This window comes from Oncorhynchus kisutch, linkage group LG4, assembly GCF_002021735.2.
Source record: "Oncorhynchus kisutch isolate 150728-3 linkage group LG4, Okis_V2, whole genome shotgun sequence".
Taxonomy (NCBI): domain Eukaryota; kingdom Metazoa; phylum Chordata; class Actinopteri; order Salmoniformes; family Salmonidae; genus Oncorhynchus; species Oncorhynchus kisutch.
The window spans coordinates 67377897-67394791 of NC_034177.2; the positions used below are offsets into that span (position 1 = coordinate 67377897).

Sequence of the window (16895 nt, forward strand, 5' to 3'; positions counted from 1 at the left end):
ATAAACGATGACACTGTGTACATTTATGCTGACTAGACATTCCTTCTCTTTCCAGCCTGTACTGCCAACAGTGTCTGACTCTGGAGCCTTAGTTGTTGAGTCCTAAGCAGCCTCTAGATCTAATTACGGAAGCATCTAACAATCTTGGATTGGCACTTGGAAAGGAGGTCCATTTGGCAGAAAACTGTGCTGCTCACGACATAATGGACTATGTGTGTAAACAGAACGTTAAAACACGCACAGTGTGTCCTTGCGTACAATTCTATATGCGGGTACAGCAAGCGGTACCGATACACCAAGTCTGGAATCAACAGGACCCTGAACAGCATCTACCCCCAAGCCATAAGACTGCTAATTAGTTAGTCCGGGTTTCTATTTGGTTAACAATTGAACTATTTGCAATGGCGCATTTTGCACTAACTTTTTTGACTCACCACATACGCTGCTGCTACTGTTTATTATCTATCCTGTTGCCTAAGCACTTTATTCTTGGCACTTTATTCTTAGCTACATATTCTCTCTCTTACCTCGTACCCCTGCACATCGACTCAGTACTGGTACCCCTTGTATATAGCCAAGTTATCATTATTTATTTATTTCTCTCTGCATTGTTGGGAAGGGCCCTTGAGTAAGCATTTGACAAATAACATTTGATTTCCCATTGAAACCAATGTTTAACCTTCAATAATTTTGTTAGTTAAAATTAGAATTTTATGTTGACATACTATAGTTATTCAAAACGAAATATAAGCTGGAAAAAGATCTACTTTAAAGTTAGATTTTATTTTCTCTCTCTGCTCCAAAAGGAAAGTATGAAGTTATTACAGGAACCCCCAAGTCTCCAGATAAACTAGTGGATGAGGCTTTGATTAGTAAATACCCAGCAGTCGTAGCCCTGCTTGATCCTCTGTGAAAAGAGGTAAGATGTGAACACCCCTCCGAACACACGTCCACAGTAAATGAAAGACATGCGTTGGTGTGCTTATACACACCATGAGTTTCTGTGTGTGTGTGTGACCCGATGTGTAAGGAGCAGTAGGAGAGACTAAGCAGTGTGGCTGGAGCCTCCTGCAACCTGCTCTCTGACATCTCCTCTAAGCCCCAGTGTCACAGGAAGATGCCCCATCTCTTCCAGGGGTACATCCTGAATCGGACCAATAAAGTCACCGACCTGACCTACATCCCAACAGAGCACAAAGGGAATCCACTGATGGAGTTTTACATAGAGCTGTTTACTAATACATGACTCATTGTCCTAATGTAGGTCAAATGTACAGTGTGCAACATTTTGATGGAATGTCAAGAAAAATTGGAGGTCAAATCGATGCTAGGGGAATAAGCCGTCATATTGGCCAGGTTGACCTATAATAATTGCCATCACAACATCAATACTGTGAATAGAAACAGTAGTATGAACACGACAGTATAAATATTTTGGAATAAATAGGTGACGTGTGAGACACGCCGACTTACATGGTTCCTCTGATGGTTTCAGTTGGATGAATTCCAAATGAAGATTTTTCCCATTTGATTGCAGCCGACTCAAACTTTTATCACAGGGAGCCAAATGAATGTCTGCGTGGGCCATGTATCGATCGAATGATGTGACCCGACGATACTTCTACTGTTAAAGGTCATGGGACCCAAAATTATGTTCAGTCGGTTTACCTTTGTTCTAATCTCTCATGGACAGATGCATGTAGCATAAATGGAAGTATTATCTGTCTACAGACTGTGGGATGCGACAACTAACGAGGAACTTTGTTTCCGGTATGCAGATTTTTCGCCACTGATCATTTGGGCAAATGATTCCGCAGGTGCTCGCATCTATTTAATTTCTGAATGGGAGGGGACATTTGGCCCAAAGACTTGCTTGAACTGTCAGAGTTTACGATTAGAGGGGTGGAGACTTCACTAGTTTCGTTAGTATATTTTCTAACCCGTCTCCCCCTGAATTCAACTGAGCATCTGACGCAATTTACACAAGATTTTAGTTCTGGGTGTCCGAGATTACCTTTGTTCTTAAGATCTCACTCAAATTAATGTTCTTCTATATGAAACTATGGTTTGTTAGTTCATGCTTATTTTGGGGAATTCACTGTTTTTCAGAGGAACCCCTTTAATGACAGATGGTGTAAAGCAGGGATGGGCAACTTTGATAGGGTGGGGGTCACTCTTCTTAAAAAAAAAAATTCTAAATCATTGCGAGCCCCCATCTTGACAGCAGAGCTAAAAGAAAATACAAAATAAACGCTTTAGAGTTAATTTTGTGCAATTCTAGACTTTCCCATGGGCTGTAGAGAAAATGTTGCAGTTTTGAAGCACGTTTGCTGCAATTCTACTCATTTTGCCAAAGGGTGGGGGAAATGTTTGCAGTTTTCAATATGATATCTGAGTGAAACTGACTAATAAAATCAATGGGGGGCCCCCCGGCCAGTAATTCGACAAGTTTAGATAGCTGGCTGCAAAACTAACTTCACAATCGAAAAAATGTTAGCTGACATGGGCTAATTGACTGACTATCAGTGACTGACATAAAGCGATAAGAGGGGGAGGGTTGATCCGAGACCCTTCAAAAGTTGCCCATCCCTGGTGTAAAGAGTTGATTCATTGACCTGGTAATACATTACTTTTGTGTGTGTCTTTTTGTATGTCAGGTGAGGTAATAATTGGAACGACGTGTGGTGAGCCCTGCAGTGACAACTCGCTCTCAGATGTGGTGAGGCTTAGTCATTCTCTTTAGATCTATATGTTTACATGTCTATCTCTGTCTGTCTTTATATAGTAATGTGTTGGACTGAATCTGCACATTTCAGTCTGACAATCCATTGCATCACTTATGTATGTATTCTGCTCTGTACAAGTTTTATAATACAAATGTCTGTATTTACAAGGCCCAAGAACCTCTTGAAGTGATATAATAAACAGTTTGCCTGTCATTGTGTACTCACACCAAAACAAAGCCAAGTGAAGGCGTCTTCTCCGTGCCTTGGCGATGAGCAGTCATCGCACGTTGGCACTCGCCGCCCGTAAACTCTTGTCATTGTGTGTGCGTTTCTCTCTCTCCCTCAGGTCGTAGGCCTGGGAGTTGTGTATGTCAAACTGGGAGGTCTGAGTCGTGGAGAGCGGCTGACTAAATACAACCGTCTGATTTCTATAGAGGAAGAATTGGCCCAGCAGGGAATACTGGGTATGGCTTTTTCCTCTCGCCTTTTCAGCCAGTAGAAAGAGGTGGCTAGACAAAGCTATGGGTAGGAGAGGCAGTAATGGCTGGGATGGTGAGAATACATTTCTCCCTGGACGTGAAAGGAAACTGTGTGTCAGGAATCATGAAGAGGGGGAAAAGGAGCTGGCGAAAACCCTACCTTGGTTCTGTTAATTGGCCACCTAATTACGCCTCCCAAAAAAGGGACAGGGATATTGGGCAATTACTGAAAAGCGAGTTCATCTTTGTATAAAATAAAGAATTAACTTCTGCACCAATTGCATATACAGGACTCTTGTATATCGTTTGGCTCTGGCTATGTGGAATATATATATTTTTAGTGCTGTCACAGCAGTAGAAATCATCGGACCTAGAATAGAGGGGCCTGGAGCGAGGAGGGACATGTTCAATGTGCATAGACCTCTACAGAACATGTTCAATAGACTGTCATGCAGGGGCTAGTTTCGCTTTGGCCTTTTTAAAGCCTTTGTTGTCCATTCAACTTATTTCACTTGTTTTCTGTCTGCAGATTTAAGAAAAGACACATCCTCGCTCTTTGTTGGAGAAACGGAGGAGCAGTCATTTACATAATATAATTAATATAAGGATTAAATAATTAATATAAGGATTAAATGAATACCATAGTGTTTTTATTCCAAAATGACATTTTCTATTTATGTTTACGTCAATCTAATGTAATTACTAGTCTTAAAATGAATAGCTCATACAATCTATTTAAATGATACACCATTACATTTCTTCCCATATTAAAATGAATTAATTTTCAGTCGTCACTTAGTGCAAAAAGGTTTCCCGCTAACTAAATGCAGCGTTGATCTGTATTTTTCCTTGGAAACAAAACTGAATTGATCAAAATGACCACATAAAGGAATCACAATTTGGTATCACATACTCTGGAATAAACAAATTATATTTACACATATATTTGCAAATTCCAAAGAATAAAAAAATACACACACATACAAAAAGATTATGTAAGACACATATTGACAGTGGTCAATATTATTTTGAATAAACCTGTCCATTATTTTTATGTGGTTTATGACATTTCCATTTTTGGTATAATGCCAGTGTTGGGGTAGCTACTCTGAAAAGATAGTTTGCCAATTACTTCACACTGAAAGAATTTAAGCTAAACTAAAGCTAGCCTTAAGAAAAATATAGTTTAATTAACTGAAGTTACTTTGAAAAAGTAGTTCACTACATCCAAACTACTTTGTGAAAAATTATCATATGTATCTGGATGTGTAATTTAGCCTATTAAACACAACTGTTTCAAGTGAGAATTAAGCAGGTCTGATGCCGAAAAAAACTTCACCCATATTATATTTTCATTTTGGAAAAAAAAGTAGTGTGTAGTTCCAGGAGTTAGCTACATGGCAAAAAAAATATTAACTACTGAAAACCCTACTTAGATTTGAATTTAGTTCAACTACCACCAACCTACTGCAAAATGTAATTCAATTACTAGTTGGACCAAATGTTGTTCATTACTCCCCAACCCTGTGTAGTGCAGTGGGGACACCAGACATGCTTTGTACTCTGAGGTCTTCTTTCCTTCACCAGAGAGCTGACTGCAGCATTGACAGGTGCAGGTCTCTTGTCTAAAGAGAAATAGATGAAAAGGAACACAGATGAGAAACACTGGGCAAGACCAACGATTTATACACTCATCCATCTTAACAAGCGTTTCAGTGTAAAGCAATTTTAAAATCGACCTTGATTAGAAATCCACCGACGTACTGGAATAGTTTGATACTGACAGAAAAATATTTGATATTAGTAGCACTCACTATTACTCAATTAGTGGAACTCACTAATCAATATCTTTGTGTAACATGTTACTGCTGATACAAGTTATTGTTTAGGAAACATCCTATTTTTTAAGCAATGTTGACAGGATGACAGATGGATCTGAAAGAGCCGACACAAAAGAAGGCTAAAGCATACAGCAACTCAATGCTGACCACCAAGTAAAGCCAACACACTGAGAAAGGGCCCCTTCATAATTTGTCATATCCTCATCCGACTCCAACCGAGTTCCTAGAGGAAATGATTATGTAGTCTAAACAGTTGCGGCATGCCCTGCGTCAGTGTAACAGAGGGGGCAGTTATTCCAGTGGGAAGTAGACGGTTCAGAGGTGCTTTGTGCACCAACAGACAGGGAGAGCCACCACACAGCTGTGTTGGAGCACTTACGGCCTGCCTCAATGGCCCTGTCAAAGGAGTTCTTCATTCGTGCTCTTTTCAACTGAAAATGCAACATTGATTTATCCATTAATTACTGTATTTAACCTATCAATTTACTTGATTTATGATTTAAGGATAGTTTTTCCATACTTATTTAACTTGGCTTATCTTTATCATAACTTACGTAGGCATATCATTCTGAGTAAAAGCTGAACATGGCACAAAGCACAATTACTCCTGTTATCAAGAATGCCTGCATAGTTACAACATTTTAGGATGAGTAAACTTGCATTTTAATTGGAATATCAACTTACTAAAGATTGTGAGCATCATAATAGACTGGATTTCACTTGGTGTTAAAGTGCTTAGCTCGGCATTGCCTCAACTACTATGGTATATAATACAAAATTGTTGATAAAGATGAGAGAATATTCTGTGTTCATATAGCCATCTACTTAACATCTAAACAAGCCAAGGACGAAGAGAAAGAGAGAGCTAGGGAGTTCACTGGATCTACAGACATCCTCTAATCAATGAGTGTGGATAGCCAGACGTAGCGGGCAGAGAGAAAGCAGCCCTATGAATTGGCCCTGAGCAGCCATGGTTCCCCACCAGGCAATTACTCTGTTTGGAAAATAAACGGAATGACTAACAAAATAGGCTAAATTAAGTGTTTCCTAGACACACTAAAAAGAGGCTTCCTAATTGCCAATCCCTCTGGGGGGAAAAAAAACAACAAAACGTTGCATTGTATTGGCTGATGGCGACAGAAATAGAGAGCGGTAAAGATGGCTCTCACCAAAATAAAAAGGGACACAGCATGCCTCCGGGTAATTACATTGTCGCCCTGATCGACAGAATCTTTACTGCTTGTCAATCAATGTCAGATGGCAGATCGCTAAAGAGGAAGCAGGGAAAGGCCAGGTCATGGACTCTGTTTTCGATGTTGAGCTGTCCATGGACTGAAAACAACAGCTCCAAGGAGAGCAAGCATCAGCTGGCCGTAGTCGGTGATACTGTTTGTGACTTCTAGAATCAGATTCCGTATGAAATACTGAAGACCTACAATGACATACTTTTTTTAAGTGCAATCATTTCAAAGAGGTTGGGGAGAGACTGAGGCCAGGATTCAAAGAAACGCAGATTACTGACATCGCACTGCACTTGGTGGAACCGCAGTAACTGCCATCAAATCAATGATTCCCTTGAAGCATGCTTAATTTTCTGTTTGAATTAAATGATGTACCCATTCTATTTGGCATTTTGACAGTTAACACAGTTGGAATCAAGGCAATATTTTACATTTATGATTCAGGCTCGCAGAGCGAAGGTTGTTTATCTGTGTTTGAATCCCAGCCTGTGGGACCATTTTCTGCTATAACATCCATTATTACTATGGTATTCTCCCTCTCTTTGTCTCGCTTTCTGTCTGTCCATCACATAGAGTGGGTTACTCAAGCAATGTCTGATGCTCAATGTCACTCTCATCTCATTGGACGTTATCTAAGTTTAGTCTTAGTTAACCTCCTCTTCCTTCAACATGAGAAAATGGAGGGCCATAAGAAAAACATGTCAGTCTGCACAATTAGTCATTTCCGAGTCCTTGGTGCAAGCAACGTCCCCTTGTCCACTGATCCCTCTGTCTGCAAGGCCATTGTCGAGGGGAATTCTGCTGTTAAATAAAATGACAAAGTGACTTCCTCTTCCAACAATGTTGTAGCCCTGTCTGTATTTTTGCAGCAGTCCACTGATGAATGAATGTGCAGAGCCAATAGGTCTTAGGATGAAGTCTGAGCCCCTTGAGGCGCCTGGAAGATAAATCTAACACAAGACACTTGATCCTCAAACAGGCTTTTGGGGGTAAGTAGTATACATGTAAACAACATGGCAGAAAGAAAAGTCACTCAAATTGAATTTCCTCCACAATCTTGGGGGATTTGACTCTTTCTTTCAACTGTGCTCCATGTGGAAATTGTGCCTTAGTGACAAATGAGACCCAAATCCTCAATTAGTGTCCCACACAATGGTTACGGGACGTCACACTCCTGTTTCTGGCTCTCACATTTCCCCCTCACTTCAGAAATAGTCCAACGAATTTGTGCAGGTGAGTGAAAAAAGCCCATCCTCATGGTCAACTAAGCGTGATGGTCATTGTGGCGTTCTGAGAGCAAGTTGATCCCAATCCAATTGTTCCATAACAAACACCTAGCAGAACAGCTTAACCTGTAGTTGCCAAGCATTTGACTAAAATCTAAAGCTCCAGTACCACCAGTTACGATGCTATATGTGCATTTACATGCTTGAAATTCTTTAGTTTTGAAATAGATTCTGCTATAAATCTTTACAATAATGCCTTCAAATAACACCTGCACAAAAATATAATCTTGGTCCATGAAAGACTGGGGGAGTATCGAGCGAGGGGAGTAGTGGAAACAAAATCTGCCACAGTGCCCTGTAATTGCTCACTGGGAGGCTACAAGGTTAATACTGGTCTAGACAGACCAATTTAAAGACATACTTGCTTTGGCAAATGTTCAAGGCTACAAAAGCCGGCTGACGGATCCTCTCAGTGCAAACAAAGACTGTGTCAAAAATGTGGGCTTCACCTTCACCATTAAAGAAATTTTAACAAAGCCTCCGGTTGTGGGAACAAAGTATTTCATTTCACCTAAATCAATCGCCCCATGGTAATCCCTCATACAGTAGTGCACTCCCTCCCCAAAACAAGCAGCAGTGTGAAAACATCACAGCTTAATACAACATGAAGCCACGGTGCACTGGATCTCAAGAGCGGCACTAATTATTCCTGTAATCATCAGAAACAACTAGGGACAGACTGGTTCTTACTCTAAAGGAGATTTATCTTACTGAAAGAAGTAGGTTTCTCATTTTCAATCAGTTGGGTCTTGGGACTTAAACTCCATTGTAAATAATGCAGTGATTCCAAGTGTTGAGACATCCTGTGAGGCGTACTTACCCAGGGCCTTGGGGTGCTAGTGGCCAGGACTCAGGTCAGCTGAGTGGGCCTAGAGCGGAACAGAGTCCTGGGAGGTCTGCTTGGTCTGGGGCTGGTCCCCTCTCACTCTGGTGACATCCAGAACACTGCTGGGGAAGGGACGAGATGAGGACGGCGAACCTTCACAGAGACAGACATAAACACAATCACATATAGATCCACAGTATTTCTACATTCAACAGTTGGAAATTGCTACCTTAGGCCTACAGTATGTTTATCGATTTGTCTGATGGTAGGATCTGCAGTGACAGAGAACTGATATTATTCTGTAGGTGTGTTAGCAACACGGCACAACTTCTTATATGTTTAAATCATTGCAAAGGAGTGTAAAATAATTTAACATTTAACTAAATCAACTACCAGGACCATACTACAAAACATGGGTGGGCTGTGTGGAAGAAGAGATGTCATATTTTGAGATTTGCAATATGTTGTTTCACTAAATAATTATTAAATAATTAGAACATGTATGCAAATGATTGATATTTATATAACATTTACAACAGGTGAAGGGAGAAAGGCAATAACCTTATTCTTGCATTAATTACTGGAAATTCATTTGAACATGCCTCATATATAGTCTCCTAAATGTAATATCACTTGTTTAATTTAATAATAACAATAAAGCAAAACAAATAGAGAAACGTTACGTTATGATACTCTCCTACGGATGTCATCTTACCTATTTCACAAGACTCTCTCCATGATCCCATCCTTTAGCTATTCGTACTGAAACTATTAGCAGGACATAAGACTGCCTTTGTCTAAATAGACAAAAATTGATACAATATTGTTCGTCATCTTTACGGCCACTGAAACCCCCTCCAGAGTAAGTACGGGCTTGTCATTCTTCAGTTGTATATATTTTAAAAAGGAGACAAAACTCACAACTTTCCTGTGAGGTCTTGAATGCGCCCCGTCGTCTCTGTAGAACTCTCTCCAGCTCAGACTCAGTGTTTGTTGATGGAGATCCAACTTTAAGGTGGGGGGAGGGCCTTTTGAAAGTATCCTGTACAGTTGGAACAAAAAGGGATACAGATTCTGGTATGGTTTTGAGAATAACCTCTAACAACTTAAAGTAGCTATATATTATAAAATATTGTTTGTTCTGGTAGCTTGTATACTATAGCGTCTAACAAATCATGGTTTTATCACCAACAACAAATAACAACATTTTGGAAAAGAAAAGTAAATCAAAAAGGACTACTGCTATTATTAAAAGGTTCCATTACCAGAATTCCTTTAAGTTCCTGAATGGCAGAATTAGAGGGTACCCTTTCTCGCTGGTAAGAGGATGAGGACAGATGGAAAGATGGGTTTGGTAAATAAGCAGCACATATTTGACACATTTATCCCAATCACTGTTTCAGCCTACAGAACCTGTTAGCATTGTAGTGTATTTCTAGACCACTCTTCGTACCACAGAGACCAGAATACAGGTTAAAACAGGGTCAAAAAATAAAAAGATGTCCACATAGTGTATAATTATTTAATTTTGCACGCAAACAGACAATTTACGCATTATAAAATAATTTGGGTAAAGTATAGGTCCTAATGGTCTCCAATTTTGAAAGAACTGTGGGCAGAGTGCTAAGTGCTACATGTTGACATGTCTTAGAGATCTCATAAGAACTTACAAAAACAAGCTCATGCGGTAATCACATACAGCACACTGTCATCCCTGTTGGAATGTGACAATGTGTTCAAAATAGCTTCTGAAGTTTACATAGTCGTATGGACCTTATTTGTAAAATAGAGCAGTTTTTCAATTTCCTGAAGTTTCAATTGTGGAGATACAAGGTTTTCTTCCGTCAGCGACGCTATGCTATTTAGAAACATACAGGCCCGTGAACATGATTTTGACAGGTCATTAAGCCTTTCACTGTGTTCCCGTTGAAACACAGCTTTTCTCTAAGGTAAACATAATGTACAGAGCTCCATGTCGACATGGCTTAGAAGTCTTACAACGTACAAAAACAAGCTCACTTCAGTACCACATACACTATTCTTAGGACACAGGTCCATGGACATGATTGTACAGGTCATATAGCCATTTCACCTGTAACAAGGAAAAAGAGTGCATTTATGTAGAAACTCAGCTTTTCTCTGAGCTGAAGTGGTACAATGTTGGTTACCCTTTGTGAGGTATATCCTGCATGTACCTGGACGAGCTTGGTTTTGTTGGGGGCCTGGCCCACGGGTCGGAGGTGAACCCCCCTTTTGATTCTCTGCATCATCTCATCCACAGCTTGTTGCCTGATGTCCATCTCTAGGAGTCAACACAAAAAGAGCACATAGGCTATTTATTGGATTTTGATCCATACTAAGAATAGAGTACAACTTTACTTGGAGATTTAATAAAAAACATTACCTCCATCTATTGCTGTCTATACGTTCCATTAAAGGCGAGTATTGCGGGCAAACATTACGGACAACAGTTCATACAGTGGTCTTTACAAATGGCTTCGGTACTCCAACAACCATTATGTTTTTATTCAGTTCAAAAAGAAAAGTTTAGCAAATTCTGCAAGAAAATACAAGTTATATGCTGCTGACAAAAGTTGGGAGATGTTTCATTTTACAGCTTGTAGAAAGAAATGTAAGAACATTGCACACTCTATGCTCCCAACAATTCAATGGGTAAACCTAATCACCTTGTAACCTTCAATTAAGATTATACAATGAAGCTATTGTTAGCTGGCACATAACTCACATTGTTATGAAAATGTTGACCTCCAAAGTATTCCAATAAATATTCAAAGTATTAAAGATTTTTTTTATTTTATTCAAACATTGTAATTAAAATGAAAAATATCATTGATGACGGTATTCAAGCCATTCTCTTCTACCTCTAGGGGCAACCAGGTACAGTAGTGAGTGCCCAATAACAGAAAATCACCGAAAATGAAGGACTGATAACAAAACAAGGATATTTTTATGTTCAGAAAATACATACAAATGTATCACCCACTCTAACTATTCAAGGTTTGTTTTTTGTCCATGCAAACGGATGAACGCAACTTTATTAAAGGTCCAATGCAGCCATTTTTATCTCAATATCAAATCATTTCTGGGTAACAATTAAGTACTTTACCGTGACTGTTTTCAATTAAAATGGTCAAAAAGAAACAAAAATTGCTTCTTTCAAAGAGCAATTTCTCAAGCAAGAATTTTGCTAGGACTGTCTGGGAGCGGTCTGAGTAAGGGGCCTAATTGGACGAGCCTAATGGGAGGGATATGTAACCTGAAAACTAGCTGTTATCGGCAGAGAGGTTTAAAACTGTCTTTGTTATTGGTCTATTAACTTATACTGCCTGGTAATGTCGCCAGGCAGGCACAAAAACTCCATCCCATTAAAACAGGCTGAAATTTCAGGCGGTCTTTTCAAACAGTTTTTACACTAAAAGGACATCATCATAATTTCTACAAATTCACAATATTATTCCAACCTCATAGTGTGGAAATATATATAATACACATGAAAATCTACTTTTTGACTGTACTGGGCCTTTAACTAACATGGCCCGTCAATGCCCAATGCATCCCCAATAAATGCTCATAAAGCACAGACTGGTGTCCTTCGACTACTCAATTATTAATGTCTACATTCCGCATACAAAAGTGACCCAACTGACCCATAGTGATTCTGGAAAATAGAAATTACTTTGAGAGCAACCTTAATTTTGGGTTAAATAATGGCCCACAATTAAGTCGAGCTGCCATTGAATTCCACTGAGGAATTTCTACACATTGCATCGAGGAGGGGAACATTTGTGAAAGAAAAATGTCTTGTATGCAGTTTTAAATGAGAAAACAATAAAACATTTTAATTTCAATTATGGATACTGCAAGAAAACCAAGGTCAGAGCACATGGTAGTCAACAGAATTCAAGATTAGACTGCGACAAGGTGATTCTACCGGAGTGAATCCTGAAATAAGAGAGAGTGGAAACTATAAACAGTCAAACTATGTGGATGGACTGAGAAACAGATGAGATTGTGGATGGGATGGGACAGGTTGTACAAAGTCTGAATGTGGATGTCTAGGTACTGTATCAATAAGAGCCATGTTAGTTTAAAACATAATAGGCACTATCCAAATAAAGTGCAACCCAAAGATCAGAGCTTCTGCTATAGTGATAGGCTCTGAAGCAATTGGGTCACAGATTCAAGTCTTCCAGACGGTATATCTTAGCTACATATAGTGCATTCGGAAAATATTCAGACCCCTTCCCCTTTTCCACATTTTGTTATGTTACAGCCCTCTTAAAAATTCATTAAATAATTTTTCCCCCTCATCAATCTCCACACAATACCCCATGATGACAAAGCAAAAACATGTTTTTAGATTTTTTTGAAAAAAAGAAAGAAAAAACAGCAATTCCTTATTTACATAAGCATTAAGACCCTTTGCTATGAGACTCAAAATTGAGCTCAGGTGCATCCTGTTTCCATTGATCATCCTTGAGATGTTTCTACAACTTGATTGGAGTCCACCTGTGGTAAATTCAATTGATTGGACATGATTTGGAAAGGCACAACGTTGACAGTGCATGTCAGAGTAAAAACAAAGTCATGAGGTCGAAGGAATTGTCCATAGAACTCCGAGACAGGATTGTGTCGAGGCACAGATCTGGAGAAGGGTATCAAAAAATGTCTGCAGCATTGACCCAGTATCCAAGAACACAGTGGCTTCCATCATTCTTAAATGGAAGAAGTTTGGAACCATCAAGACTCTTCCTAGAGCTGGCTGCCTGGCCAAACTGAGCAATCGGGGGAGAAGGGAGGTGACCAAGAACCCGATGGTCACTCTGACAGAGCTCCAGAGTTCCTCTGTGGACATGGGAGAACCTTCCAGAAGGGCAATCATCTCTGCAGCACTCCACCAATCAGTACTTTATGGTAGAGGGGGCAGACGGAAGACACTCTTCAATAAAAGGCACATGACAGCCCGCGTGGAGCTTGCCAAAAGGCACCTAAAGGACTCTCAGACCATGAGAAACAAGATTCTCTGGTCTGATTAAACAAATATTGAACTCTTTGGCCCGAATGCCAAGCATCACGCCGGGAGGAAACCTGGCACCATCCCTACGGTGAAGCATGTTGGTGGCAGCATCATGCTGTGGGGATGTTTTTCAGTGGCAGGGACTGGGAGACTAGTCAGGATCGGGGAAAGATGAACGGTGAGATCCTTGATGAAAAAAAAAAGCTTGAGAGGATCTGCAGAGAAGAATGGGAGAAACTCCCCAAATAAGGTGTGCCAAGCTTGTAGCGTCATACCTAAGAAGACTTGGGCTGTAATCGCTGCCAAAGGTGCTTCAACAAAGTACTAAGTAAAGGGTCTGAATACTTATGCAAATGTAATAGTTCAGTTGTTTTTTCCCCCTCCAAATTTGCTAAATAAAAAATTACAAATAACTGTTTATGCATTGTCATTATGGGTTATAGTGTGTAAATTGATGAGGGGAAAAAACGATTTAATCCATTTTAGAATAAGTCTGTAACGTAACAAAATGTTGAATAAATCAAGGGGTCTGAATACTTTCCGAATGCACTGTAGTTTACATGAAAGGGGGGAGCTGTACAACGACACCCTTGAACTACTGTCCAAATGTTCAGTGTCAGCACAATAAAATAAATAGTATAAGATCATACAGTGCTTGCAGTTAAACGCTACAACCGGCTACATACCAAAGAGAGGTTATAAGAACATTTTGTTAAAGCTCTTAAAATATAGATTTTAGGAATGTTTCTGTTTACTGTACCTGGCTCCTTTGCTGAGTCTTGAACCACTAATGGAATATCCCTACTGATATTTTTCTTTTTGCGAATCATCAATAGCAGTGAACTGTAAAGAAACAGAAAAGAGTGAGTTGACCTTGGACCATATATAGGGCCCTATAGGGAGTTTTTCCTAACCATGTGTCCTGACCAGGAAGTAAGCCTGGTCCCCAGTATGACTACTTCAAGCAGATGTAGTTCATGTAAAATGTACATTGTAAATGATTCCCATTTGTTCATATCTCACCCGAGAGGGTTGGTGAGTGGGGCTGGTGGTGGAGGAGGGGGTGGCGGGGGCGGAGGTGGAGGGGCTTGAGCAGGCGGAGGGTTAGAAAGGGCCTGGAGCTTCTTCTGCAGCTCCTCTACTGCTCATTAGGACAAATGGACAAGTAGCATCAGCATCCATTCATTAAGGGAGGTGTTAAATATATTATATTACGAACTGAATTGGAATGGAGGATATTAACCCAAAAATGTATTCTGAACTGCTCCATGAAACACTGTTTTTAGTCCATTGCTTTTGTTAACAACTGAAGAATGTTCTGATGTACATCATCATCCATTTAGGAAAGGCTCAACATTACAAACACTTGAAATGAATGGAAATGGCTCAGAAAATGGTTAGAGAACTGCAGGTTGAGATGATTAACCTACAAATGCATTATAAAGTGCTCTAAATGAAAATGTTTCTTTGCAGTCCATTGCTTTTGCTAACAAATGAAGGGGGTTCTGTGCATTTCTCTACAGTTAAAACCCAAGGTTGGCTTCAGTTGAATACATGTAGAAATCCCATTGTCAAACCATGAGAATAACATTAACCTTTTGACAAAGCCCACTCATTCCCTGCTGGGATCATGTACAGCTACTGTGTGCAGTCCTCCAATTCTGCTGTGCCACTCACCAGTAAACTTGAGATCCTTGGCCTCCACCTTAGCCGTGGAACATCTCTCTTCGTGCTCCCTCTTCTCCTCTGCCAGGAGCTCTAGCTTACGTTGTAACGCCAGCACCTCCTTATGTAGCTCTGAACCCCTGAGCTGCTCCTCAATCCCCTTCATCTGTTACCGCCAAACATGACCCATTCACTCACAATCCTACAAGATATGCTCTGTACCGGGGACATTCTTACTAAATTTGAAGTGAACGTTAGGAAATAAAGAGTATGATTTTACAAGACAAACAATGGTTCTTCACTACAGACAGAAAAATGTTGAGGCAAAAAAAGTGATGTGGTGCTGCTTTAAAACACACACACGCACACTGACACAAAACAACGGAACAAATTGTAAGCTGCTCAGAGCCTGCACCACAAAAAGCTCCTGTGGTGATAATTGCTGATAAGTAGCTTTGGATAGGTGCCAGTCCCCCCCAAAATTCTCTGCTCCTCAAATAATGTGTTAATTGTTCTTTAAATGGAGGGTATGGCTCACCTCCGCCCTAGACCAGGAGAGATCAGTGATCCCACTCTTTCCTAATTGTTTTCACCCATCCAAATCCTGCTGAGAGTGAATGGTGTCTCTGATACTCCTTATCAGTATGGACACAGAAAGTCACTGCCCAAAGTGCTCCATGTGACCATTGTCATTCAAAAGGACATCTCACAGTTGAATTGATGAGCTAATTGACTTTGTCTTTTTCAGATACACATTCATATTTTTTCCACATTGCAAAACTGGAGTAGATTTTTTTCAGATGAGGTCATATTTTGTAATGAAAACAAATGCAATATTTGACTATGAGGGAAAAAACATCTTGACTGACATTAGATTCTAGACACAATTTTCATCACACTGTGTTGTGTTGTGACGCATTGTGTTGTTGGTGATGTGGTGTTAATGTTGATGTGTGACCTGTTGTTGGTGCACCAGCCTCTGGCTCTCCAGGGCCTGGGTGAGCCTGGTGACATCAGTGAGGGCTGCCTGCAGGGCCTCACTGGGTGATGAGCTCTTTAGGAGAATCTGACTCTGTCTGTTCAGCTTCTTCTGCTCAACCAGCATCTGCATGGGAGGAGGATTTACACAAGGGACAGAAGCTGTCATTAAGTGTTAACAGTGTTGATACATTACAGCATGTGAAATTTGTAACACCTCAAGGGAAAATAAGTATAATCTAGCCTGTTTTAGCAGTAAATTAACCATACCTGTAGTTTTAGAGTAATAAACAAATATTTGAGTATACCGATAAAAGCACCTAAGCATGTATAGAAACCAGTGAGGCTATTCAAAACGTGTGTTTGCAGAGAGGGGGTATATTGAGGTCTCATTATGCAGCATGCATAGGGTGGCCATTCATTTAGTTACATGTGTTCTCAAAAATGATCTCTGGTGATAACACATAATGAATAGAGTGTTCCTGAATACTGATTAGATTGCAAGGGGGAAGAGTACTAATCTGGACACCATATAGAACATACATGTCATACAATCATGTGGCACTTCTAAGATATCCATGCCACTTCTTAAACACAGCGCCATCACATATTCTAAAAACAGTATACCATTGGATACTGGTGTCCAATGTTACAGCTCAAATTCATAATTCATATGGGGAACGATTCTGACCCGAGTTAAGCGTGCGTAAATGGAACGTAATTCCCTTTTTATGCACTTTTCTCTCTATGCGTATTCTGACCTTGAATTTAAGCATGAGAATAGCGTGCTATTCATCCGCTATTAGTTTGGGGTG

The 16895-nt window shown here is 40.0% G+C and overlaps 1 protein-coding gene across 1 annotated transcript in view; it reads right to left on the reverse strand.

The window, feature by feature from the left end:
- Positions 1-3833: 3833 nt before the first annotated feature.
- shtn1 (shootin 1) overlaps positions 3834-16895 on the reverse strand; it is a 43516-nt gene continuing 30454 nt past the window's right edge. The window contains exons 9-17 of the mRNA XM_020481685.2: positions 16061-16207; positions 15115-15268; positions 14461-14578; positions 14198-14280; positions 10595-10701; positions 9665-9715; positions 9321-9441; positions 8394-8552; positions 3834-4830 (exon numbers count right to left, since the gene is read on the reverse strand). Of these exons, the coding sequence (XP_020337274.1) occupies positions 8443-8552; positions 9321-9441; positions 9665-9715; positions 10595-10701; positions 14198-14280; positions 14461-14578; positions 15115-15268; positions 16061-16207 (891 nt within the window). The 3' untranslated portion in view covers positions 3834-4830; positions 8394-8442. The remainder of the gene's footprint in view (positions 4831-8393; positions 8553-9320; positions 9442-9664; positions 9716-10594; positions 10702-14197; positions 14281-14460; positions 14579-15114; positions 15269-16060; positions 16208-16895) is intronic.